At 36.8% G+C, this 25218-nt stretch overlaps 1 protein-coding gene across 1 annotated transcript in view; it reads left to right on the top strand.

The window, feature by feature from the left end:
- SLC2A13 (solute carrier family 2 member 13) overlaps window positions 1-25218 on the top strand; it is a 134767-nt gene that overhangs the window by 77306 nt on the left and 32243 nt on the right. Inside the window, exons 5-6 of the mRNA XM_062490788.1 lie at window positions 18965-19128; window positions 23161-23281. Coding sequence (XP_062346772.1) covers window positions 18965-19128; window positions 23161-23281 — 285 coding nt within the window. The remainder of the gene's footprint in view (window positions 1-18964; window positions 19129-23160; window positions 23282-25218) is intronic.

Below are 25218 nucleotides of genomic sequence, written 5' to 3'. Positions count from 1 at the left end.
TCAGCAGGGACTGTTATGCACAAGTGCACAATTTTAACCCCCAGTTTTTCATTAATGAAATCTGTGGAAAACCAGTCTGAAGATTGGACATTTGTATTAAAACACTGAAAATCAACTCACAGTCCTGCTGCTTGTAGTCTTTGTTTTATTTTGTTTTAGCTTACTTTGGTTTTTTTTAATGGTAAATGATAATATCTATTCCTAGTTATTCAGGCTGTGAGAGCATATTTAAAGAGGGATTGTCACTTTAGAGGTAACATAAAACCATAGTATTTATTTAAAGAAGAAATATATTCAAACCCATATTTTCTAACGTTTCTTTTGATTGTATTGAAGGGTATGTGTGTTTAATAGAAATTTTCCCTCATTTTTCTGCTTTTGATTTCTACTCTCCCTTTTGCCTGTAGTGAAGTCATAGCACTGTTTGATTTCTATCTGTTGCCTTAGTAATGGCTTTCAGGTCACCAGTCCAGTATTAATTTCACTGCAGGCCCATGCAGGAGAAATTGTGTGAAAATGTCTTTGCCTTACATGTAGTACAACTGCAGTGTAGCTGTTAAGTGAGATAAATGCATCTCCTTCAGTTTGCTCATACATAAAGCCAAGTAATGAAATGAAGTCAGAGCAGTGATGCTTTTTTTAAATCATTCATGAATGATTTCTGGAGGAAGTTCCCTAAACAGCACTACTGCTTTGTTTGTTTTAATGTATTATTTGCTTAAACAGCTCCTGGAGTACAGTTGGGTCTCAACAGTTTCTCTTCTGTTAAGCATTGCTAATCATCTTGTAAAAATTTGTTTTTAATGCAACTGTTAATGTTTAATATGCATCATTCTGTCTAACTGTATATTTCTGTTGTCTCTAGCATTTATTTTGAGACCTATCAAGAACTCAGATACCAATCAATCACCTTTATTTTTTTTTTCTATAAAGCACAGTAGAATAGTAAGGGTAGGGGTTGGTGTGTGCTGTAGGTTTGCTCCCTTGGCAAAACCTAGAGGACACATATTATTCAGATATTGGACTGTATTCGTAGCAATAAGGAAGTGTCTTCTTCTTAGGTGAAAGACAGGGAATATAGAAATGTGAAACAATTCAAAGCTCACAATGTAATCAGTCTTGAAAAGACACAAAATTAAAGTGTAAAAGGTCACCTGGTTAGGTGCTGCCTGACACAGCAACATGAGCAACCTCAGTGAAATGTTTTACTGATGCCATTCAAACACAGAATAAGAGATATGATGCCCTTTAGATCTGTTTATTCACCTTTACTTTAAGGGCACAGGAGCCTGTTCTGTAAATTGGATTCTTTGGAGTCTGTCAATAAGATTTAGGCTGCCACAGGCTAGTCAATATACCCTGTGCCACAGATTGGAGACACACACACAAAAAAAAAGAGGTTGAAAGGTTATGTGCATTGCAAAGATTTGCTATAAATGAAAGTAGTTCAGAAATGAACTGTAAATAAAGCATGGTGGCATCTAAAAGCTAATCCAGACCTTGTTATTGGGAGCAGTCTGCAAAACAAAGAGATGGCTGTGGTGAAAATGGGCCATACAGAAGGTGTGATATGGAGCACAGTCACCAAATCTAAAGAAAATAAAGAAATCACTGATGAGACTCTTAATTCCTCAGTGTGGTGAGAAAGAATGTCTGCAAGGCCAGCGAGGAGAGTCCAGGGAGGGAGGGGGATATCAGGAGGGGGGAACTAAACAGCACTTACACTTGGCTTCTCATCTTTTGGAGAGGCTGGTTCTTTGCTGGAGAGTTTCCAGAAATCAGATGGTGTCAGAGCTGGAGGGTGCAAGTTGAGTCTAAGCCTCTGCAGGTGAGAGGGGTCTCACCTATAACTGCTTAAAATGTTTGGGGATTTTTTTTTTTTCTCCGAAGTTCTACCAAGTCCATGGGAGAATGGTTCAGAGAATGATTTTGAAACGTTTTCATGAAAGAATAAAATGCTTTTGTGATATTTTATTTCTTTTTAATAGTCACTTGTGTACTGCACTCACCCAAAGCATGTTTTACAGATATATTGAAAATAGAAAAAGAATGTGAGACCAGATTATTATCAAAAAAAATTCATATGTTTCACAAAGGAAAATTGGAACAGGGATATACTGGACTGTTGATGAGAACTTCTGCTTGTTGGAGGCCCCTTTCTCATGTAAACTTGAATCTTTTGGTCAGTTATGAATGGAAGAGGCTTTTTTGGGGGGGGAGGAAATAGGGAAAGCCCTGTTTGAAGCCAGGAGAGGAAACGAAAACACAAAAAAACCCCAGTTAAGACAATCTGGGCTTCTTTTCTCCCTCTTCTTACTTCCTCAGTTATATCATTTCTATTGTATGTTTATAGACTGGGGAAGGAGAAGAGAAAATGAGCAGTTAAACTTTAATGTTTTCAACTTCAGGTCTTTAAATAATAGATTTAAATGAAAGTACTGAAATTGGTTCTTGGAAACAAGAGTTGATGAAAGCTAAAGCCTCCTGTTACTAAAGGAATACTAGCTGACCCTTCATGTTGGTGAGACAGGGAAGCAGGTAAAAATACTGAAGGACTTGTTGGTGCTGTAAGGAGCATGTTGGCATGTAAGGAATCAGTTACTTTGATCAGTTGTCAAAATGGTCAAAAATTTTGGACCAATTTGGCTATTTTTAAACAGTTTTGAATGTTACCTTTTAAAATCTCTGTCCTACATTTGAGCCCTTAACGGAATGTGAGAACTGAAACTGTGTAACTACAATTTAATACAGATGACAGATGAATTTGGTACAGATGAGATACAAACTAGAAGAAATCCAGCACTACAGAGCCAGCAGCTCTGTCCTATTTGCACAGGGATGAGGGAAGAAAGGGAGGCTTATCATAATGAGAAAGGTAAATTACACTTGTTAGTGATGGCACATTCCAGGAATTTTAGATTTTTCGACTATCTTAATATTTGAGAACCAAATTTAAATTTTGTTTCAGATTGTGACACATGCCTGTAATGTCACTAATTTACAGTGGAAATAAAAGACAGGATACAGCTCATATTTTTTTCTGCTTCATGTAGGAATGGAGAATGACTCTTTAGTGAAATAGAACAGCTCTCAAGGGAAAAATATGCTCATTCCAAGTAATCTTTCTTTCTTTTCTATTTCATATAATAGTAGAGAAATTGTGTGTTAACACATTTTTGGTTTGAATATTATCAAATATATTGCAGTAGTCCTCTCTATCTTATATGCTTTATTAGAGTTTTGAGTAAGCAAAATTAGTGAAGCTTAGCTCATTGTATTTTTTAGGGCATATAGTCCTATTTTAAATGCTTTTATAGTCCTATTTTAAATGCTTTTGTCTTACTGCAAACCCCATTTTTTTATGAATCTTGTCACACTATGGTAGACTAACACAAGCCCTGCCATAATTCTTAACAGAGACAGAACTGGATTGTATCATAGTAAAAGAAAAAAAAAAAAAAAATATAATATATATATATATATGGGGGGTGGTTCATTTTTTGGTTTTTTTTCTTTTACTATGATACATAGATAGATATCACAACTGACTGCACTGAGACCTGGAACACAGGTTCTGCAAGATACTGGTCAGATCTCCACAGGTAATTTTAGCTCACTATTTATTGATTTATCATATTTGTTAACTTAAAACAGCTAGAAAATGATTTAAAAACATGCCCATATTGCAAAATTCCTTCTGCCCTGCAAACTCTGGTCTGGCTATCTCCTCTTTAAGCATCACTGAAGAGGATTCTGCTGCCCTGCCATGTTTTCAGTTGTGCTTGAGCAGCTCCAATGACTTGTCCTTGCATCAGTGTAAGAGATGCCACCATCTCTACAAACTCTTCAGTGCAGAAATGCACATTAACCAGGCAATAAATAGGGGTAAGCAGTTTGAGATTGTAGTTTTCTGTCCAGTTTTAGAAATCCTAATTCCCTTAATAGTGTAATATGCTACTGTAGACTGGTGTTGGAGGAAGACTAGGCAATGCTAGAGAGGGAAGTTTATAAAAGGAAGTATAGAAAGAAGACGAAGAACACATCAGCTGGGGTGGACAGTGCTTTAAAATGTCCACTGTTGGACATTGTAAAGCCAATGTTGGGAAAAGAAATTAATTACATGGTTAGAAGCTTGGCTCAATTGGCCATCCTCTCAGCAGAATTTAGGAGCCTTGTCTAGGATTTTGCCTTTTGAAAACTGAACAAGCAGCTCTTGTTCATCTGTGACAACACTTGAGCCCTCATTTCTGCTATGTCTTGTTAGGATATGCTGAAACAAATGGTTGTGTGAAGAAAAAGGTGGCACTGTACAACCTTTTTTTTTCTTTAGCAGATTGCACTAGAAGCTGTGCTTGTTCTATTTTCTACTTAAAATTTTTTGTTGTTGTTTTTCTGAGGGAATGTTATTCCTGAAACTTACTCAGCCAAGGGACAAATTAAACCAGTAGATTCCTGTAAAGAACATGTTATCTTGCTTCCAGTCCTTCTTATAGTGACTTTAAAACCCTGCACTATATGCTTGCAAGAGAAACTTTAAGCACATATTCTAATTCAGACTTGGCAATTTAGTGTCCTTAAATGACTCATTTTAGCTTCCTGTAGTGTCTATATTAAAATAGTATTCACACAGGGATGTGATTTCATACTTTTGAGTTTTTCTAACTCAGACAAGAGACTCATTTGGACTATTACCTTGGCAAAAGCAATTGTAGTTCAGCTCCTGTACAGCTCTTGATGTCCCTGAGTCTCTCAGTGTTCTGAGTGGTATGTGCAGGGTCATGCAGAGTAGCTAGAGCTGTAGCACTGTCGTTGACCTGGGCAGCTCCACGGTCTGTCTTTCATCTTCTCTTCCAGTATCAAAGCTGATCTTTTCAATAAATCAAATTTTGAGTTTTGCTAACAACATAACCTTGCAGAGATTCCATGCTTGCTGCATTGTAAACCTTCATGTACAGGAGCTTTGAAGTATATTTGCCATACACCACCTACAATTTATATTTTTTAAAGTGTGTCTTAGGTTCTGTGCATTGGCTTAGTGCTTCTTGTTCTCTCTAAATAAAGTTATGAAGAGCTTATGAGCAACCAGTGTTTATGACACCTCTCTAAACTAGATGTTCTCTGTAGAGAAACCATTTGGGAATTTATTCTGGTTTCATAAAAGACATTTTCCTTTCCTAACAGCAAAATTCTCTGTCTGGAACAAATTAACTGCCATTCAAGGACTAATCTCTTCCTCCATGGCAGAAATTTCTTCCTCTGTGGCACTGCTCTTCAGACTGACTGCTGCAGTCACTGCCACAGATACTCCCCAGAGGTTTCTGACCAGAATCACATCTGCTGCTTTGAGTCACAACTTCATTCTATCTGTGGGGTTTCAGTGTTCATTAGACTAATTAATGATTAAATACAGCAATAGACATGGCTTGGCTGTCTTGTCATATCAGTCAGCTTTCTCAAAAAAAATCAAAGTATCAGCGATTTTCTGAATGTTTGATTTTGTGCAAGATTTTAAATAATCAGCTTTCTCATGTTGGCACTGAAGTCAGAAAAAGTGTGTTGCTGTATAATCTTTCTTGAGCTGCACAGAGGTCTCTAAAACCAGCAAAACCTGTATCTGTAGAAGGAAATGGACAGGAAGAAACCTCTCTGTAAGGGACATCTTTACCTATGTGAAATTAGAGGTGTTATGAAGAGAGAGGAGCAAAAGCAGGAGAATGGGAGCTAAGTGTAATGCTGAAATTTAGTTGCTTTCCTCAGTAAATCAGGACAACACATAGCATGGAATCTGCTGCTGCTTCATTGCAGTCCTGTGCTTTTCCCTCAGAGCAGATTACCCACCTCTGCTTAGCTACCTGTACTGTTTTTCCAGGTTTTTAAGAAAAGGTGCTTTGTAATTCTTTTTAGGATCAAAGTACTTAATTATACTGTGTGCTTAAGTAATTATTGTTTATATTTATTATTAATCTAATAACTGATAACTGTTGTCGATGAGGGGGTTGAATGTACCCTCAGTAAATTTACAGACAACATCAGGTTGGGTGGGGTTGTTACCTGCTGGAGGATAGGAAGGCTCTGAAGAGGTTCAGGCTGGACACCATGAGGATTATGCACTTAGAGACCACTGCATGTCTGAGTCAAATGGTGGTATTGATGGCAGTATGGCACTGTCTTCATTGAAGAAATCAGGGTGATCACAGTGATGGCTGATATCAAGGACACAGATTTACTAGCTTTTGGAGAAGATTGAACAGTGTATGACACAGTGTTGAGAAGGCACAGGGCAAATATTTATCTATCCATCAGGTTTTGACCCTGCAGTTTTCTAAACTCATGTTTTCTGTCCATCCTACTTGAAGTCTGACTTGGCTGGGAAATTGTGACCATTGCTTCAGGAGATGCTGCCTTACCTGTGGGATCAGATTTCCCCAGCAGTGTTAAGAAAGGATTCTTCTGGTCTCTAATCCTCTGGCAAGGTATCAGCCACCAAAGGACAATGTGTCAAATAATTGTAGCTATGAAGGCTATTTGTCAGACAAAGTCAGCTCATTTTTTTTGGTGAATTATGCAGTAATTAATTTGATGTTCTTGTGGCACAGCTTCAGTTATCTGTGAAGAACAATGAAGAGAGGCTATAAGGCACAGTTATTTGCTGTGTGCATACTATTACTTGGTGTACTGTAAATGTGAAATTTCTGAATTTTACAGCTCACATAGACAGGTCTGCCAAATAAGTATTATTTAAGATTTTTTCAATGTATTTTTCATGTATGTTGTCTTTGGTTTTTTTCCATGCTTCCCCATGTGAAAGCATGACTAGCAAAAGTTATATGCTGTCAGTATTCCTTCTTCAGAAACTACCTTTGTATCATACACTTTTGCCTCTTCTCAAAACCATGTAAGTTCTGTTTTTCTCTAGTCTCCTGTTATGTGGCACTCTTTATGCCTGTAATAAATGCTGACAACTCCCAGCTCAACAGTTATTTCCATCAAATGCAGACTGTTACGTCACTCAGATTCCTGAGTGCCAGTCTGAGATAAGGACTTGAATGAAAAGGCAGCTGACATAAGGTTTGTGTCTGAAGAAAATGTTACTGTGTCTGGTAGGGCAGCAGCAGCATCTAAAGTAAGTAAGGGCAGTCTTAACCTTCAAGGGGTGCCCAAATCTCCAGCATTCAAGGGCGCATATTCTTCTGGCTTCTCTCAGTATTCCTCATAAAAATTCTTGTGAGAAGGTGAGAGATGGTGCTTGCTTCTTTCCGACATGAAAATGCCATGATGATCCCTGAACAGGGCTGCTCCAGTGTATTTTGATTAAGATCAGTATGTTGAATTTGGGCTCTTTCAACATGCAGGTTTCTGCCATCCAGAGGTGTCCCTGTGGACAGCACTGTAGCCACTGGGCTAGGAGTAAAGAGCTTAACAGCTTTAGGGGTTTTTTGTGCTTTGCTTGTTCTCTGTTAAGAGCAGACCTGATGGGTAGATCTGCTGTGCAGTTGTATAATTGACCACTCAGGGAAACTGATGTTTCCTTTCTCTGTAGTAGCAATCTTCCCAGTGCCAGTTGGTATTTCCCCAATCCAGGCCTTTCACCTGTGTTATCTGCTGTAAGCTCTCGACCTTTAATTTCCTTTTTCCTTGCAATGCAAGTTTTCTTCCTGGACGTGGTTCTTAAAAAAAAACAAGGCACCCTTCTCAAAGCAAAACCTTTGTGAGCAGTAGAGCTTCATGGTGTAAGTGTGCTGACATGGTCTTAAATCAGGGATTAGTGGTGCTTCCTCATTATCTCATCTCTCCCCATCTGTCAGCATCCATTTGTTTTTTTGCTTTGTGCTTATATTGCAAGCTTTTTGGGAGAGGTGATTTAATTGTTCTGTTTCTGTATAGCACTTAGCACACCGAGTCCTTCCTGGTTCTGGAGACAGATATTTCAGTAATGCTGTCAACCTTTAGGAGGGGAGCTATGTGATGTTTTTATTTCCAACAATGTGATTTTGCAGACAGTTCTCTTCTAAGTAATTGTTTTTATCGCAGTGTAGAATATAATGATCTGATTTCTCCCCTCCTCTTTCCCTGTAATGCCCGTCAATGAAAAGCTTGCTTTGTCCTTATTCAGGCTTTACATCCAGAAGGAAGATCTTAGTCTTGCACTGCCAAATGTCACAGACAGCAGCTTCTGCACAGGCCATAAGAAGGTAGTCTTTCCATTTAAAGGACAAAAAAAAAAAGGCCCACATAAATAGTCCTTTGTATTTATTGCAATGAGAGAAAGGAGCTTTGCTGATGGTATATGACAGCATTTTTAATAAATGAAGCTGAGATTTTAAGTTCTTTGTGAGAAATGGCCAGATGTCACCCTTTTTTTGCCAATTCAAGTCAAGTCTGTCATTTGCAATGTCAGTGCTGGTGTTTGAGGGCACAGTACTTATTAGAACTTTACTTTCTAACCCCAGAATATTTGTATTTTATATTGCAGCATGGTGTATTTTACAGTGAAATATTTATCTTCTTCAAAGAGTGACAGGTTTTCCCCTGGTCAGTAGTCATGGAGCTTTGCAAGCTCTAGAGAGGTGTGGAGAGTCCAAGGCTGAAGCTTGAGGTCAGACTGAGAGGAAAAGGTAAAATCTTAAGGGAAAGAACGCACATTTAGTATGTGTGTTGTAGAACTAGAAAATAAAATAGCAACTTAGTTTTAAGAGATTACTTCTACAGAAATTTTGTTTCAAGAACTGTGTTAACTCCTCAGCACATTAAAATACGGAAAGAAGATATATTGTTGCAGGTATGTGATGTTATTAGAAACAAGTGATGAGGAACTGTGAACCTGCACGTCTGGAGAATCTTGCTACTGCATATGCACATCTTGTTCTTCTCTTGACAAGGATCCCCAAGCAAGCTTCAGTTTGAGAGAGTCAGTGTTTCCCTCTTACACACAGCTTGCTTGGGTTGATTCTGGGTATTGTTCTTGATGCAGTAAGTAGATCCTGGGAAGGAGTTAGCCCAAATAAAAAGCCAAGAAGAGTGAAGACAAAGGCAGCAGTCAGGAGGGAAAATCAGACAGAAACACAAGCAATAAGGTGGATGAATAGTGGGGGTTTTAGTGTGCTGATGTGTCTGTTAACTCCTCTTATCTTGGCCTAGAAAATATTTAACAAATAAAATTATATTTTATTAAATGTTTCTTTGTATCAGATAGTAATACACCATAGAATTTTTCTGTGGAATTATTTTGTGTGCTACATTTCTAAACGCTTGCTTTTTTATTGTGAGCCAGTCACTATTTGGCTGACCTTGTGTGTGACTAATCCAATGGCATCCATCTGACTGTACATTTTAAAATCTTGTGAACCCTTCCAAAGCACAAAAGATGGGTTATGGCAAAACAACAGCATTCAGATTTAATGGCTGGGAATACAGAGATAACAAAAAGACCCAGATTTCCTGTATGCAGAGATGCTTTACTCTGAGTGGGAAATGAATAAAGCAAAGGCAGTATCATCCTACTGGTCATTCACAGTCACCTGCTGACAAATTTAGCTCTGTCTGACCTTAAAAAAAGAGAAAGGAAAAAAAACTAGATGAGAAGCTAAATTGCTAGGTCCTAGTCCATAAAATAGGTCTGTTAGCACTTAAATAAGTTAATAAATTAATTAAATATATGCTTATATCTATCTCTGTATCTATTTATCTATCTCTAAAAAATAAATAGTTTCATAAGTCATTTGCTCCAAACATTTTAGGCCGTATCTGAGGAAGTTAATAGGGCCAGAAAATATAGTGCAAAATGTGGAAATTTAGCTAAAGTTCCCAGCATTTAGCGAAATTACCTTTAGTCAGGACTTTTCCCTCAAACAGGGGAAAAGCCTATTCACGGACAGCTTTTCTTGAGAAGGCTTTTTACTCTTCCCTTGCCTCATCAGTCAAGTGTGTCTGCTCAGTGAACTGCTGCTGCTTCATATTTTTGTAGATCTCCATCTTCCATTTGCCTTTTGGTTCTCCTCTTGTAAATGAAATCTTGCTCAGGACTGCTAATTGTAATTTCCTCAGGCAAGAAGATTTTTGTGGCACTGAAACTCATAGAAACTTCATTTATGTGATGGCTTTTCTCTTGGCTTTACTGTTCCTACCCTTCTGGGATTAATTTATCGTGGCCACTTTGAGAAGAAAAGGGCTTTTATTCCAATGTTATTTCTGGAGTCCTCCCTCCTTAGGAGACCAAGAGAGCCAGTGCAGTGAAAATACACAGTCACAGTGTTCAGCTGCCTGATGCAGAATTCTATGGGAAGCAGCATATCATGTCTTGCATGCCATGATGGCATTTGTCTTCTGTCACCAAGCTGTCAGGTAAAGATGCATTTTATAGCTAAGGTTGCTATTTCTAAAAGGACCTCTGGGAAGACTTGACTGTCTGAAAGCTGATGCCTGTTGCCCCGTAATTGCTACTTCATTAAAATATTTCAGTGACAATTCTTGTATGCCCCTAAGTTCTCTAGATACCTGACATGGAAACTCTCAACTGTAAAGTAAGTTTTTGTTCGGTGTGATATTTCAGAGCAAAATCCCAGTTGTGGGATTTGAGTTAAAGCTGCCAAGAAGATTGACTTCCACTAGAGACCTTAACCAATGCATCTGTATTCTCACTTGAGTTTCTATACAGTTCTATACCTCTATCTCAATAAAAATTTCATGCTGCTTTCCAAGTAACCTGTCTAATCAGAAGTGAAAGGCATTTATCAGATAAGCATTTCAGTAGAACCTGCTGGATGAACTGTGAAGATAAACTGAAGGGAATTAACAAACATTGCAGTCTACAAACGCTGAACATATCCTCATCACTATCATCATTAAAGAAAGAAACAGAGTCCAGAAGGAAAAATCAAAGTTATTCTATGCATTTTTGGTAATACCTTTTTGCTGGGTTGTTTTGTTTGTTTGTTTGTTTGTTTGTTTGTTTGTTTTTAGATTATATTCAAAGCCAGGTACAGTAATTATTCTTTTGAATGTACTGAATTACCTTTGCCTCAGGCAACATTATGCTGTTTGTTACTTACTACATTATTAATATAAAACCCATAAGATTGTTCTAAACAAACCTTGCATAGGTTGCCATTTGTTCTTAGCTGTTGAGAGTGGTTTAGAGTTGAAAAACATGTATAAAAACAATTACTGTGTAAAATACAATTCATCTCACAGATAAGGTAACAGCACAGTCAATGGGGCAATGGGACTTCTTTCCTCTTTTCTGATTCCATCAGTTTGAATATTTGACTTCTCTGGCTTTCTGTATACATAGTGTTGCATTTTGTATACTTTCTATTGTTAAAAAAAAGGAAAAAAAAAGAGAAAAATATACAATAACTAGTGTGTTAGAGAAGTTTTGAAAATGTACTTTTTTTGTTTTCCCCATCCAGGAATAGCTGAATCATAGGAAGTTTCGGTAAGGGAGAACATTATATCCATTGACAGCAATTTGGCATATAAATACAGGAAAACATAAAGCTATTTCATTAAATGAACAATTTTGTGGTAGCTGACCTAAAGGCTAATAAAATGTATTTGTGTAATTATTGCATTTTAAAGGTTTATTTCAGAAGCAGGATAGTGCTGCACTAAGTGATGTAGAAATGTAGAGCAGAACAGCTCTTGGTTCAAGAGATTACAGTTAAAAAATACTGAATACAGGAGTGCAAGCAAAAAGAGAAAATAATTAAAGTGTGAAGAATAATTAGATAAAGTAAAATGGGATAAATAGGATACAGTGCATTGATTTTATAAAGCAAAATCAAGCTGTAGTACAATCAGATATTCTTTGAACAAGTAAGTGGTTTTGATAGAACAAGAAAACGTTGAAAATTTTTTATCTGGAAAGTTTGGATTTTTTAGTTCAGCATTAGTTCTTTAGTTCTTTAGTTTAAGGATAGGTGGCATTGCTCAATGAGTAATAAGATGAGTAATATAAAGATGAGTAAAGGTATAAGCAAAAATGTTGTTGTGGAAGGCTGTGAGACAAAGCTACTGGAAAGACTAATTATTCATTTCACTGTGGTCCTGTTCATACTCTCACTGAGTTTGATGCTATCAGAAACCAGATCTTTCATGTTTTTAAAATGATGTTAGAGCTCAAAGAGGGAAAATTCCTACATAATATGCAGCAGACTACCTCCATATTAAAGTTTTTATTTTCAGCACTGTTAAATCTTGAGGTTTCTGTAAATGTATATATTGAATACATATGTTGGTATATTGAATTATAAACATGGGAAATAAACACAGGGCCTTTTCATCATACTGAGGTATGTATAATAAATCTTTATTTCAGCAGCATATTCTGCTTAACTCCCAGGGAGGCCCTTTGTTCTGTACCTGGCTGAGAATTGTAGCACCCTGGGTCTTACTGTTTTGTATATTAAATTGATTTCCAATATGGAAATATATGCATCAATGGGTATAAAACACATTATATAGTGTGGTTGTGATTAGATTAATTTTTCACTATGTTGTAGCATATTACACAGCTGGAGAAATGTAATTATTCTTCATTCTATGTCTCCATTTCTTTAATTAAGAAAGAATGCCTTCAATTTTCTTTGCTTTGCTCCTGTGATTAGTGTTTGCCAAGTGCAGGGCTTAGTGCTGATGCTATTACTGTAGCCTTTTGAAGCATTTTTCAAGTACTTGTCACTTGAACACATCAATGCTGAAGCTATGTTGAGAACTGTTGCATGTAATGTTCAAAGCAGAGCCAGTCTGTCCAGTCATTCTTCCCAGAAGAGACTCCTCATATGGAGAGGAAGACGACCTTGACAGCACTTTCTTAATCAGTGTCTGAAAGGTAGCAAAAGACAATTTGACCTTCTTATCACTTAGAAAGAAATGTCTGGATTTCATTTTCATTGCCCTGAAGAATAACCTGACTCTCCATCTCCCCCTTTTGGACATTTCCCTCTGTCCAACATATTTCTAAACTGTAACAAAGACCTCCACAGTATACTTGTGGTGAGCATAAGGAGAACTGATCAACACCTACTTTGTCTGCCTTTTCTTTTCTGGCTGTTCCAAGTATTATTCACATATGACTCTTCTCATGAGAAGCATGGAAAGATACTTAAAACTTTGCAAAGAAACAAACATGAAGAAATTAAATTACATCTCCAAGGTTACAAATTCATAGAACTGAGATTAATATTTATTTTTTGATCTTGACATTGAGCTCTCATGATGAATTCTGAAGGACAAAGAACATAAATTTAATCTAGTCAAGCTATCCTTGCACATAGAATAAATGGTCTGAATTGGATAAGCTACCAGGGATTTACAACTTGGCAGCTTAATTAGTTGCAACAAGGAAATTATAAACTTGAAAGCAATCTTTACCTGGAGATAACAAAGCAAAACTGTGGATGTGGAAAGTATTTGCTCAAAGCAGCTAAACACAAAGACTGTTCTGTATCTATCCTTTATTAGTTGTTTCCAAGTAACAGTGATTTATTTCAGAGAGAAGGTAAAATATATTTTCAAAAAGGACTCTTAAAAATATCTAGCATAGAATTTTTACACCTGTCTATTGACTTTGTGTTGAAATTTTCATTCCACTTTATCTTAATATTTGTTTTATATTATCTTCTTGTAGCTTCACTGAATTTTAAATGCAAAGTACATGTAAATACGTAAGACATAGCAGTAAATGGAGGCAGCAAGTTCTCTGCTATGTGGTTAAGTCAAATATAACTTTTAAACAACACTGTAAGATGGTCTGTATAAATTTAGAGCAGAATTTCCCCGTTGAATAGAAGCATACAGAGTGCAATACACTCCAGGGATTATCAAACAAATCTGTTGTCCAGCATATGGTTCATAGATTAAAAGGTTACTATTCTGCACGGTAGGGAATCTAACTCTATTACATTAGCCTTTAGCTCTGTATTACATTATTCTTTGCAGTGCTTTTTATAGCTGTAACTATTTTGATGTGGTGCTTAATTGCTAGGTTTTGTGTTGAAGAGAAGAGCAATGTGTTTTTCCCTTTCAACAGGTAGCACATTCACAGCACATCCCTTTGCTTCCAGTGTGCAGCCTATGTTGAAACATGTTTCTCCCAGTACATTAGAAATGCATTGTAGCCCTCTGCTAGAGGTTTGTTTCCTAGCTGCTTTTGCAATAATTGTTCTTACCATTGACGAATGGCAACTGGTGCAGAAGTCACCAGCTTCACAGCACTGGTGGAACATTTTTGCACTCACCTAACAAGTGCAAGCTAAAAGCTAAATCCTTGGAGGAATGAGTAAATTCAGTTTCCTCAGGTAAAATTGCTGAAAGAAGCTCAGCTTCTGGAAGTAGTTCTCTAGTGGTACTAAAAGCTTGTTCTGAGTCTTTACAGCTGATATATTTTTCTATTAAAGTTTTTGGACTGGGAATTACAGTCCAGTTCTTACCTCTGCTGTAAGCAGAGCGTCTCCACAAAGCACAGAGTGAAGCAGCTTGGGTAGGAGGAGGTCTAATGGCATTCTCAGGTTAGAGCATCAAAAATTCAGACTGATGCTTTGTTTATTGGCAGAAAAGCAGAAATGCATAATTGGGATGCTTGAAGATACACTTTCAGTAAGTGAGGAGGAAAGAATGAGGCTATTCTGACAACTTTTGCTGTTGAAACTGAAGAGGAAATTTCAAAAGCATTATCCAAGTGCTGCATTCAGGTAGATTAATCATTCAGACATCAGAAATTAAATCCTTTGGGTTTCTTGATTGTCATTTATATGCTAACATAAATCCTACAATTTTACCCATCCTGAACATGAAATGGAACAAATCTGTCTACACTGGTGATTCCACCGTAAGAAATTTTTAGGGTCTGCCATGACTTTTTTTCTTTTTGTGCTAGAACAGATGGGACAAAGGGCAACAAAAAAAAATGTATAATACAAGCAGACACTGCTGAATTAATATTCACACTGCACATGCTTAAGTTTGCTGTGCAATTACTTTTGTTTTCTAAGCAAGGAGAATATAGAGGTTTGTTGAGATCTACACTATATGCAGTGTATGTCTGAAATATATCATAAGGGTAATATTTGATTATAAGAATATTAAAACCTGAGAGTTGATTTAGAAATTTCAATTAAAGCGCCACAAGTGAGTATCATGGATTTGAAAGACACTGAACACCTGCCATTTCTTAGAAGCTGGTTCCAGAAAAATCTAAAAATATTAATTCCTGAATGCAGATTTAGAATGGTCAGTTGAGGTTGTGAGATTAGGATCTTTTTTGCCAAAACCTGTGCTCCTGAAAAGGATCTTGTCTGCCACTATAAATACAAGCTCAGATGGAGTCACTCCAGAATTACCCTTTTGGGTTTATTTTGTAAACAGTCCTGAAATGACTTTTGGTGATATGGGTACATCTGTGCATTTAAGTCTAGGGAAGACTTTTGAGCTAGTCATTTCCCAAAAACTTTTTTTATTTTTTTTTTTTTTTTAACACAGGACATATGCTTAAAACTGTTACTAGTAAGGGCATTGTGCCCAGTAGTGACTGCAGCTACAGTGTACTCATGTGCACATATGCATGCTGCTATTCCTCTTTGCTCATTGTGGAGTTTTCACTGAATGAATGTGGGATTGGTGCCAATAGGTTTTTAAGGGTTTGTTGGTTTTTTTTGGTTTTTTTTTTTTTTTTTTTGTGTGTGTGTGTGTTTCTGGCGCTGTAACCAGCTAATTAAGAATGAGAAGAAAGTGTATGTTTAATGCAACATTGTTAAAAAAGGCTTCCACCTTTTATTCCAGCATTGGGTGTATGTGTTGGGGTCATCACAGGGGCTTTAAGTGCTGCTCTCTAACAGTGGGGCAGTGCCAGAGGCTGCTGTGGCTGCACTGCTCTGCTTGGGCACTTCTACCCTGCCCCTTGTGCCAGGGCCTTTCCCAGCCTTGTAGAAGAGTTTTTTCTCACTGAGCCCCTTGGCTTTCTCAACTCTCCTGCCCTCTGTGCAACCCTGTGTCCCCAGCAATAGAGTATGATGTTGGTTATAATTTTTTTCCATTTCTTTTCTTTTCAGAATGACAGTTTGTCATCTGCTTAAAGTAGCTTTAAAGTGGCATCAGCAGTAAAGTGGCTTTACTTGTGGTTAAATTACTTTTGTCTGTTTTGTGTCCTCTTGCCTTTCCAGAACTGCACCCGTTCTCTGGCCCGTTAAACTGTGCAAGAAAAAAAAAATGCAGCATCTTCTAATTAAAATTCAAAAGCATAAAATCATAGAATGATTTGGTTTGGAAAGGACCATAAAGACCATCCAGTTCCAACCTTCTGCCATGGGCAGTGACACCTTCCACTAGACCAGGTTGCTCAAAGCCCCACCCAACCTGGCCTTGGACACTGTCAGGGATGGGGTATCCACAGTTTCTCTGAGCAGCCTGTTCCTGTGCCACACCACCCTCACAGGAAGGAATTTGGTCCTAATATCTAATCTAATCCTGCCTTTCAAGTTCCCATTACTGTGAGGATGCTGACTCCTGGCTCTTGTGAGACCACTGTATCTACAGTCCCATTGTTTGCTGCTGACCTTGGCTTTAAACACAGGGGCTAGCTTGATTTTTTTTTTTTTTCAGTGCTATGTGCATTCTGCAGGTCTATTGATTTTAATGAGGACTGATTTCATTTTTTGGGATCCCAGAGAACTTATGGCAGGGATTAGAATACCCTGGAATATTAAACCTAATTTAAATTTAACTGAAATTGTCAGAATAAATGAATAATTGAACAAGGTATATTTTGTGAAATACCTGGAGGATTTTCTTTCCCTGCTTTTATACTCACTAATTTGCAGACAGCACTTACCAGCATTGAGATTCTGGAATGTCATTATTCTGCTGCAGTTAGTACTGGTGGATAACTGCAAATAGTTATTCTTTTTCGTCCTCTTTCCCAAAAACCCCAGTGGTCTCCATTTATAAAATAGTGGCAAATAAATGGCAGTGGTGATTTTCTTTCATAAAGGTTCTGATGAAGAGTTAGGCACTCATATATTGAGCAAAGGCATTAAAGACAAGGTGAAAAAGTTGACATTACTTTGCATTTTGTTGCAGTGCAAACATACAGGTGTTATGGACTCCAATGTATTTTTTCTGTGCTGTAAACTGATCTCTGTTTTGGGAAGAGGAGGAGGATGATAAAGACGTTGTTCCTTTCAGTGCTTTCATTTAATTTTCAGCTCTGCCTATTACTTTGCAGTTTGCCTCTTCAATAAATTCAGCCTACCTCTTTAATGGATTTTAATGATGGGGTTCTCTCTGAAAAATGCACAGAAAACTTTTCTGCAGGGTGATGCATAGTTTGGTATTATTTTCTTGCCTAATAGTGTTTTTGGGTTTTTTTTCATAAATAGATCCAACTCTTCTTTGTATTTTACCATTTTTTTCTGTTATGAAGAACAAATAAATTTCTGTCCCCTATAGTTTCAGGTGAGACCTGTGAAGGACCCACATAAGTAGGTGGAATAACTGAATGTGAAAACCACACTTGGCAAAGAGGTATCTTGTGCAGAGTGAATAAGTTAAAAAAAAAAAAAAGGTGGTTTTTTTTTTTTTTTCAGTCTCACAGCAGATACTGCAACAGTATTTTCACATGATCCAGTACATGTGTGACAGTAGTGTGGTAACTTAAGGAAATTAATTTCTTTGTGCATCTTGGTATTCTTAATCCTCTAAAGATATTTTTAATCCCTGTCAAACACTGGTACACTTACTTTGCTTAATAGCTATAGAGTTTAGTCTGTTTGAATGCTAAAAAAAATCCAGTGTTTTATTAATTACCATAATTATATAGTAATTTTTAGTGTCTTAAATGGCATCTCAGCATATTGCCCATCACAGGTTATTGTTTTGAAGTAAAAAAGCAGAATGTGCTTGGAATAGAGGAATGGGAACCAGTGACATTCCTGAGGCTAGCACATCTGGGCATTAGGACAATGAGGGGACATTAAAGCTAGCTACATATTGACCTGGGACAAAAAAAATAACAAAACAAGCTTTGACATTCTTGATTGTTATTCCTGTGTGATAGCCTATCAACTGCAAAGTGTTCAAGGGCTTGAATATTCAGTATTTCAGTCAGTATAAATTAATAGAAGCTGAAAAGTGCTTCTACAGCATCAACAAAAGTACTCATGTTTCCTTGGGCATTTATTTACCTCTCCCTGAGAACACGGGCACAAAGTCTGTGTTCCTTTGATTGCTGTGAAAAATGGTAGAAGACTTCCTTTCCCTTCCCCTTTAATTTTGCTCAGTTCAATTTTTTATGAGTTATTGTTTGTGTGGAACGATTGATTCAGTTTAGAAAGAAGTAGAACGTTCTGTCAAATGCTCCTGTTGGGTGCAGATTCACATCCACACAGTGTGGTGCTCAGACATTTCAAAGCAATCATTTTCTGGTCAAGACAGAAGTAATGCCATGGAGAGGGTTTTTGTGTACTTCAGAGGCACTGAAATAAGACTGCAAAACCTAAAACCGAGAGTGTGCAAGTGTTACTTGCAGCATGTTGGATGCCGTAGATTAGTTCTGTGTGACCTTTAAGAGGACTGAAAATCTATTTTATTTTGAGCTGTCTTTCCCTAGACAATATACAGACTGCTAAAATCCCCAGAAGAGCATAAAGCAATGGATGGATGTGAAAGGCATATTAAGTTAAATTAAAAATGCAAACCCCATTTCTAGCAGAATATGGTTGACTGCTGAAAATATAAACAGCCAAGAGAATGGCAGTTCATCTCTTGATGTCCTCCAGTCAAAACTTTAGTCAAGTGCAAGTTATGCCTTGGTCATGCCTGATGTCCCAGGGTGATTGTGTGTCAGTCTCCAATTGCATTGTGCCAGAGGTCATACTTGATCTTTGTTATGATCATTTTCAAATTACATCAGAAACTATAGCCTGAGTCAAATTGAAATAAACGGTGTTCTTATTTGTCTCTCCCTTCACAGGTATTACAGTGCTACCATTTTGCAGATGTCAGGAGTGGAAGATGACAGGCTTGCAATCTGGCTGGCTGCACTCACAGCATTTATAAACTTTATTTTTACTCTTGTGGGAGTCTGGCTTGTTGAAAGAATGGGTCGCAGGAAACTTACACTTGGCAGCTTAACAGGTGAGTGTTTCATTCATGTATTATATTTTCCTCATAATTATTAATGAAAGGAAAATAAAATTTCAAGTGCAACTGTTTTCAAAGTAGTCCTCTTTAAAATTACAGTGTTGATGCCATATTTTCTCTGAAATCATGCAGGTTTTCAAGACTATAAGTAAAATACCACTAGCTAGAGGCTAATTTAAATTTAGGCTGTTATTTGTTCAGGTGACTTTCTCCTTGAAGACTGTTTTCATTTAGCCTTTTTTTTTTCCTGTTTATGGAGTCAAATGCCTGGAACTTCACATGTGGTTAGTTTTTAAATCTTATATATCATTTTGGGCTTATTAATTGGAATTCAGAACCATCTGATGAAGGTGTACCAGAGAAAGCATATTGCATAGCCATTGCAACACTTTGTAAAATGTAATGCAGTTCTCTGCATAGTTACCTCAGATACAGGGTACAGTAAATACCTTACATACATTAATGTGATTTTAATTCATCTTCTGTATGAGATGGGCAAAGACAGAATTCTGGTTTTGTACATTTTGTCCAAATCTTCAAACACCATAACTAATCACATAGTCTTTTCTTGAAAGCAGGGAAAGGCAGAGCAAGCAGCCTTGCTATGCTCAGTGTGTCCTGTTACTAGGATGGGAATTCCCTGCTTTCTCCTGCCTTATGTGCTCATTTTTACTGAAGTGATCTGTGACCAAAACTTGCCTCTGGCTGAATGTCTGGAAGGTTCTGGAAGGAAGTTAACAAGAACAGGGCTTTGTAAAGAAACAGGTTTTTGTTCTTGCTCCTCTTGAAATAGTGTTCACAAGTGTTTATCTGTAAAGGTTTAATGTCTTCATATTTTTTTCTGCTGTTGCTGTTAAGGATCCAAATTTCTAGTTAGTGCAACACAGCAGAGGGGGACACCAGCTGCCATGTCACTGGATGTGCAATTCCCAGCTTTCAAATGAGTTAATCTACACTTCAGTATTTGAATGTGTTTATATAGGCAGAGCAGCAGCAACACAGTAACACGAGTTGTTTGGTACACAGTTACTCAAAGCATGTTTCTCACATTTTAAAGATGTGGAAAAGAAAATGGGATTGTTACTTTTGGTCTGTTCCACATCAGTTACAATACATGTCCCCTGTATGTCCTCCTGTGCATCCAGACAGTCTGTTCTCTTTCCTTTCTGTGGTGTGGATCTCCAGGCTCTGCACTGACACTTCTGATTCTTGGGTACTGCCTCTCCTTTAATGCCTATTGAAATAGAGGATTGAGTGATTGATTATTTGGCCCCAATAACCTCACATGTCTGACTAGCCCCCTCGAGGAGTTTATTGCTTGTCTGGACCCAGATGTATATCTGTGATAACCAACATGGACTTTTCATATTATCAGAGCTCTTTGCTTTTTGGCTCTGCTTAACATATTCAAAGGTAGTACATCTGGAATATCTAAATGTTTCTTACAAAGCATGTTAGTCATGGATCAGAGGAGGATATAGTAATAAGACACAGAATTAACAGTGGAGCATAATGCATTAAAGGGTTATTCGTTAATGATGTTTGGACACAAAGTAATTCTTTAGTAAAAATGGTCTTTTTTTTGTGGCTGGTTGCTGGCTGTAGGTCTGCAGTGTCACTTGAGCCAAAGCTCTAGTGATTGCTGTGATTTTTTCCTACAGTCCCTCCTTAAGGATAATACAAATAATGACAGTCATGAAACCATACATCATCCCTCTGTACTAGTTAGAATTTTGTCATGCAACATTTGATTTAGGTAGTGGTGGAGATGATGTGTTCCCCTTAGCAAGAGGACTGTGTAATATTATGATAATTACTAAATCTACTGATGGATTTGTTTTCCATGTTGAGTTTTCTCACAGGGTAAACATATCTTACTGCTTTACTTTGGTTTGCATTTCTAAGGACATTACAATTCACACTGAGTTATTACTGGCAGCTTCTCTGGTTTTTAGGAAGCCAGGTGTACCCCAGTGTCCTACTGCATAAAATGAAGACAAAACTACTGCTTTTGCCTGCTGCTCTTTCAAGGATGTGGGGCTTTGTTTTTTTAATAAAGGCTAATTGATTAGATGTTTATTAGATAAAAGCTTATGAGAATAATCAGTAGAGAGTAACAATATTTTGATTAAAAGCTATATTTTTATTTGATTACTGTAATTTAATTTTGTAATCTTGTGTAACTTTTCCTGCTTTCTGAAAACATTTGGCAGAGATGTTTTAGATTTCACTAATTATGTCTTTATCATTCTCAAAATATTAGAAACTTTTGAAAAATTGAACCTTCCCGATAGCATTATGAAAAATTATAGTAAATTTCTGAAAAAAATCCCACTGTTTTAATTCTCTTTACTACAGTTACTGATTTGTCTTAGTCTCCTGTCCATTTTATATTTATCTTACCTTTATAATTTCTTTATCTCTCTTCTACTCTCTTTCTTCAGTTAATTTCTTTCTTCAAAGCTATTAGTTGGAAAACATGCAGGAATGACAAGTATATTGTTAATTTTGTTTGTGTTTTCTTCTTTCCCTTCAGAAATTGTCAATTTGAAAGGTACTTGGGCATTGTACAAGGTGTATCTCTTTTTGTAACAGAGAGGATCTAAAATTATCTTCAGGATATTTCATTTTTCTTTTTCCCACCTGAGCTAATGATGTACTGTGATTGTTTGGTTTTGTTCCTCATAGCAAAACTTCCAGAGAATAAAAATACATTAAACTTCATTTGTCAGGTTTACCAATTCAGTACTTTTCCAAAGAAACAAAATATTTACAGTGATACTGGAAGTGAGTGTATTTGGTTAACTTAAAAGACAGAGCATATTTAGAATGAATATAAGTAAGATTGTAGACCCTGTCTAAATATATTTTCTGTCTGGTTTATGGCATTTTGAAAGTACAGGACATCTGGTGCAATATCCAGCCTGCCCTGAAAACTCTGATTATAAGTGTACCTACCAGCCATAGCTAGAAGAGAGCCAAGTATGGAATATCTTATGTTGGGAAGGTCCTTTCTGCACATACAGTTTGTGATTTAGTTTTATGTCTTAGTTAGTTCAGGTCAGTGTGTGGTACAGCCATTCCTGCCTCTTGGCCATGGCTGCTGCATAGGCATAGTCAACATTATTACCTAAATCTTGGTACTTCAGATATTGGTTTTATCTCTTGACAAAGGTTTTCATATACCTGGTGTGTGTGCCAGCTAGGAAACTTTTATACAACACAGATCTCAATGCATCAGAGATAAAGTTTTGTAAGTCTGACTTTGAGGCAGTTGCAGTAGTACCATGAGTAGTGAGTTTTATCAATTTTCATTAAAATGATACAGTATATTGTATATGTGGCAAATAAGGTAGGAAAACTTGAATTATGTTCCAGTGATAGCCTGTTGCACAAAATGTGAACCTTTTTTGTCATCTTCCTCTTGTCATTTTGTCCAGCTTGAGCACAAGGAATTTGTTGGGGGAAAACGGAAGCAAAAAGATGGAAGGAGACTTTTTCCCAGCAGATGCTGTGTGCTCTTTGAAACAAGATATGTTGCACATTTTGATGGTGTTCTTATGAAAAGTCAAATTTCTCTACTTTCACAAAGGGAAACGGAGTCAATGAAAAAGCTGATGCTACTTTGTGTTTTACTGAAAAGCCTGCAAGTCTGGGTGTGGGAGTGAAGTATGGTAATTTCAAAGGCACTAATAAATTTTACCTTTGCAACATTATTTTCAAAACCAAAAATAATGACACCTGTTCATTCAAGCAGTTGTCAATTCCACAGATTAAAAGAGTCTCAACCTACTTATTTGATTTCTGGATGTGAAAGCTGGTGCACTTGACTTTAATATCTTATCTAATTTAGGATGTGGATGTAGCAAAGGCTATTCTTCTTAGGTTCTCATCACAACTCTTTAGGGAATGCTGTATGCATAGTGATGGGGTGCCTTCTTTTCCCAAGCAGAGTTCAGTTCAATAGAGAACTATTTCATGTGCTCTGGAGAAAAGTGTCACATTGTTCTTTATCTTTATTTTTAGGTACTGCTGTAGCACTCATTATCCTAGCTTCGGGATTTTTGCTATCAGCTCAGGTCTCGCCAAGAATCACACTTAATCCACCAGATCCTTCACATCAAAACTCTACCTGCACAAAATACAGGTGAGATTTTGTGGTCATTCATCCAATCTTCTTGAAGATTATTTCCAATTAATTGAGTTTTACAACCTGGTGTGAGTAATAGACAATTATTCACAAAGCTTAGTACAAGGAACTAAACTAGACAGCTAAATTTGAAATTCTAACTTCCCTCTGTAGAGAAAATTAGATTTTGATTAAATTCTCTGAATATTCCTTTGGATTTTCTTGGTCTAAATAAGGTGGTTAAGCAGCAAATTCCACATATACCTCTCCTAATATATCACACCTGCTACAAGTTACAGTGTACACAGTCAGGAATATTTTATAAGGAATTTACAAAAGTGCTTGCTGTTATTCATCTGCTTGTCATGTATAGCAGCTGTAAACTCTTCAAGAAGATGTGCTCCTTGCCTGTTGTTTTCATGAGTGGGAAAAAGTAATGTTCAGATAATTGCAAACCAATAAACAATTATAATAAATGTGAAGGTTTTCACCTATTTTCCGTATGCAGTCATAGTTTCAAATGATATTACTTCTGGGGGTTTAAGAATATGTAATTTTCTATATTTTGTGGGGTTTATTCACATGTATGTTATGTTCATTTGGCTGACAGACTAGAAAATTTCCTGTCCAGAGAAGGCTAGTTCAATGGCTGAAGAAATTCTTAATTATGTTCAAAATCTGTCTTTTTGTAGTAGAAATAAATATCAAGAAATGAGAGGTACATTTCTAGTTTTGTAGTGATATTGGCTAGATATATGATTCATGGCTTTTCTTATGCCAGAGCAATGTCTTAGGTGAAAGATTGTGAGGATCTGAAGATTTATAGAAAGATGGGGAGGGGATGGAAGGTCTTCACTGAGTGTAAATAGTTACAAATAACTGCAACCCAGGGTAATATCAGATATAATGATTCCTATATTTAAAAAATGTATATTTTTACTTGTTTTCTACTGCAGAGTCATTTATGATTTGCAATTTTTGAGATGTGACTGTCTACAAAATTACAAGTAGTCTGGTTAAAAGAGGTAAAGGGGGAAGATGCTCTCCTTCTGGAATCAGATTACGGATTACATTAAAATAAAAGAAAAGAGAAGGATGTGCCTAGTACTTCAGTTGACTGTTTGGAAAGGATGTCTTGAGAGAGGAGATGAACCCTTTGCAGAACTCATAATTTGTTATTTAATAAAGCTAGATAGTAAATGCAACCTGAAACCGTAATTTTTTTTGTACAAGAAATATGGCTAGTCCAACTTAAAAAACAAAAATATTCAACAGAATTTTCATGTTCGAGTTAACCACAGCCAGTCAGGAAGGAGATTTTCATGGTTTTTATGGTGTGCACTTCTGGGAAAAAGCATGAAAAATTAAAGCAGTTCTCGTAAAGGTGTGTTGCTTCATGAATTATTGTAATACTTGTAATCTGTTGTGATTTCTGTTTCTGATGTGAGTGGGCAAAAGCAGATAAGAGAAAAATTCAAAGGTTCTGGAAAAAGAGCAATAAAATAATTTAAATATTTTAATTTGAGAGTATTTTGAAATAGAAGGAGCTCTCTTTGTTTAAAGATGGAAGTAAATGGTAGGGGAAATAATGAGCAACATATGAGAAAGCTATATGTGCTTCTATTTTAATCTTTTGCTATACTTTAGTCGAGAGACACAAAAGCCAGGAGAGCAGAAAATAATGAATAGATGCATTTGCCCACAAAGCACAGAATTAGGCTACAGCACCCAGTATTTAAAAAGTTTGTACAAAATAAAAAGTAGGGATTGACATGCCTAATAATAACTTTCACAGTTGCATATCTAAAACTGTATAAATTTTTATGCCTCAAAACATCACCAAACTGTGATCCAGATGAAGCCAAAGGAAGAATTCCTTCAGCATCATGAACATTAGTGTTAATTATTTCTGAAGGGTATGACAAGCAAGCATATATTATATTTGACTTGGAAAA

This window comes from Cinclus cinclus, chromosome 4 (genome assembly GCF_963662255.1).
Source record: "Cinclus cinclus chromosome 4, bCinCin1.1, whole genome shotgun sequence".
Lineage (NCBI taxonomy): Eukaryota > Metazoa > Chordata > Aves > Passeriformes > Cinclidae > Cinclus > Cinclus cinclus.
Note: the sequence above shows the minus strand (reverse complement) of the source record. Positions and strands in the feature narration are given on the sequence as shown.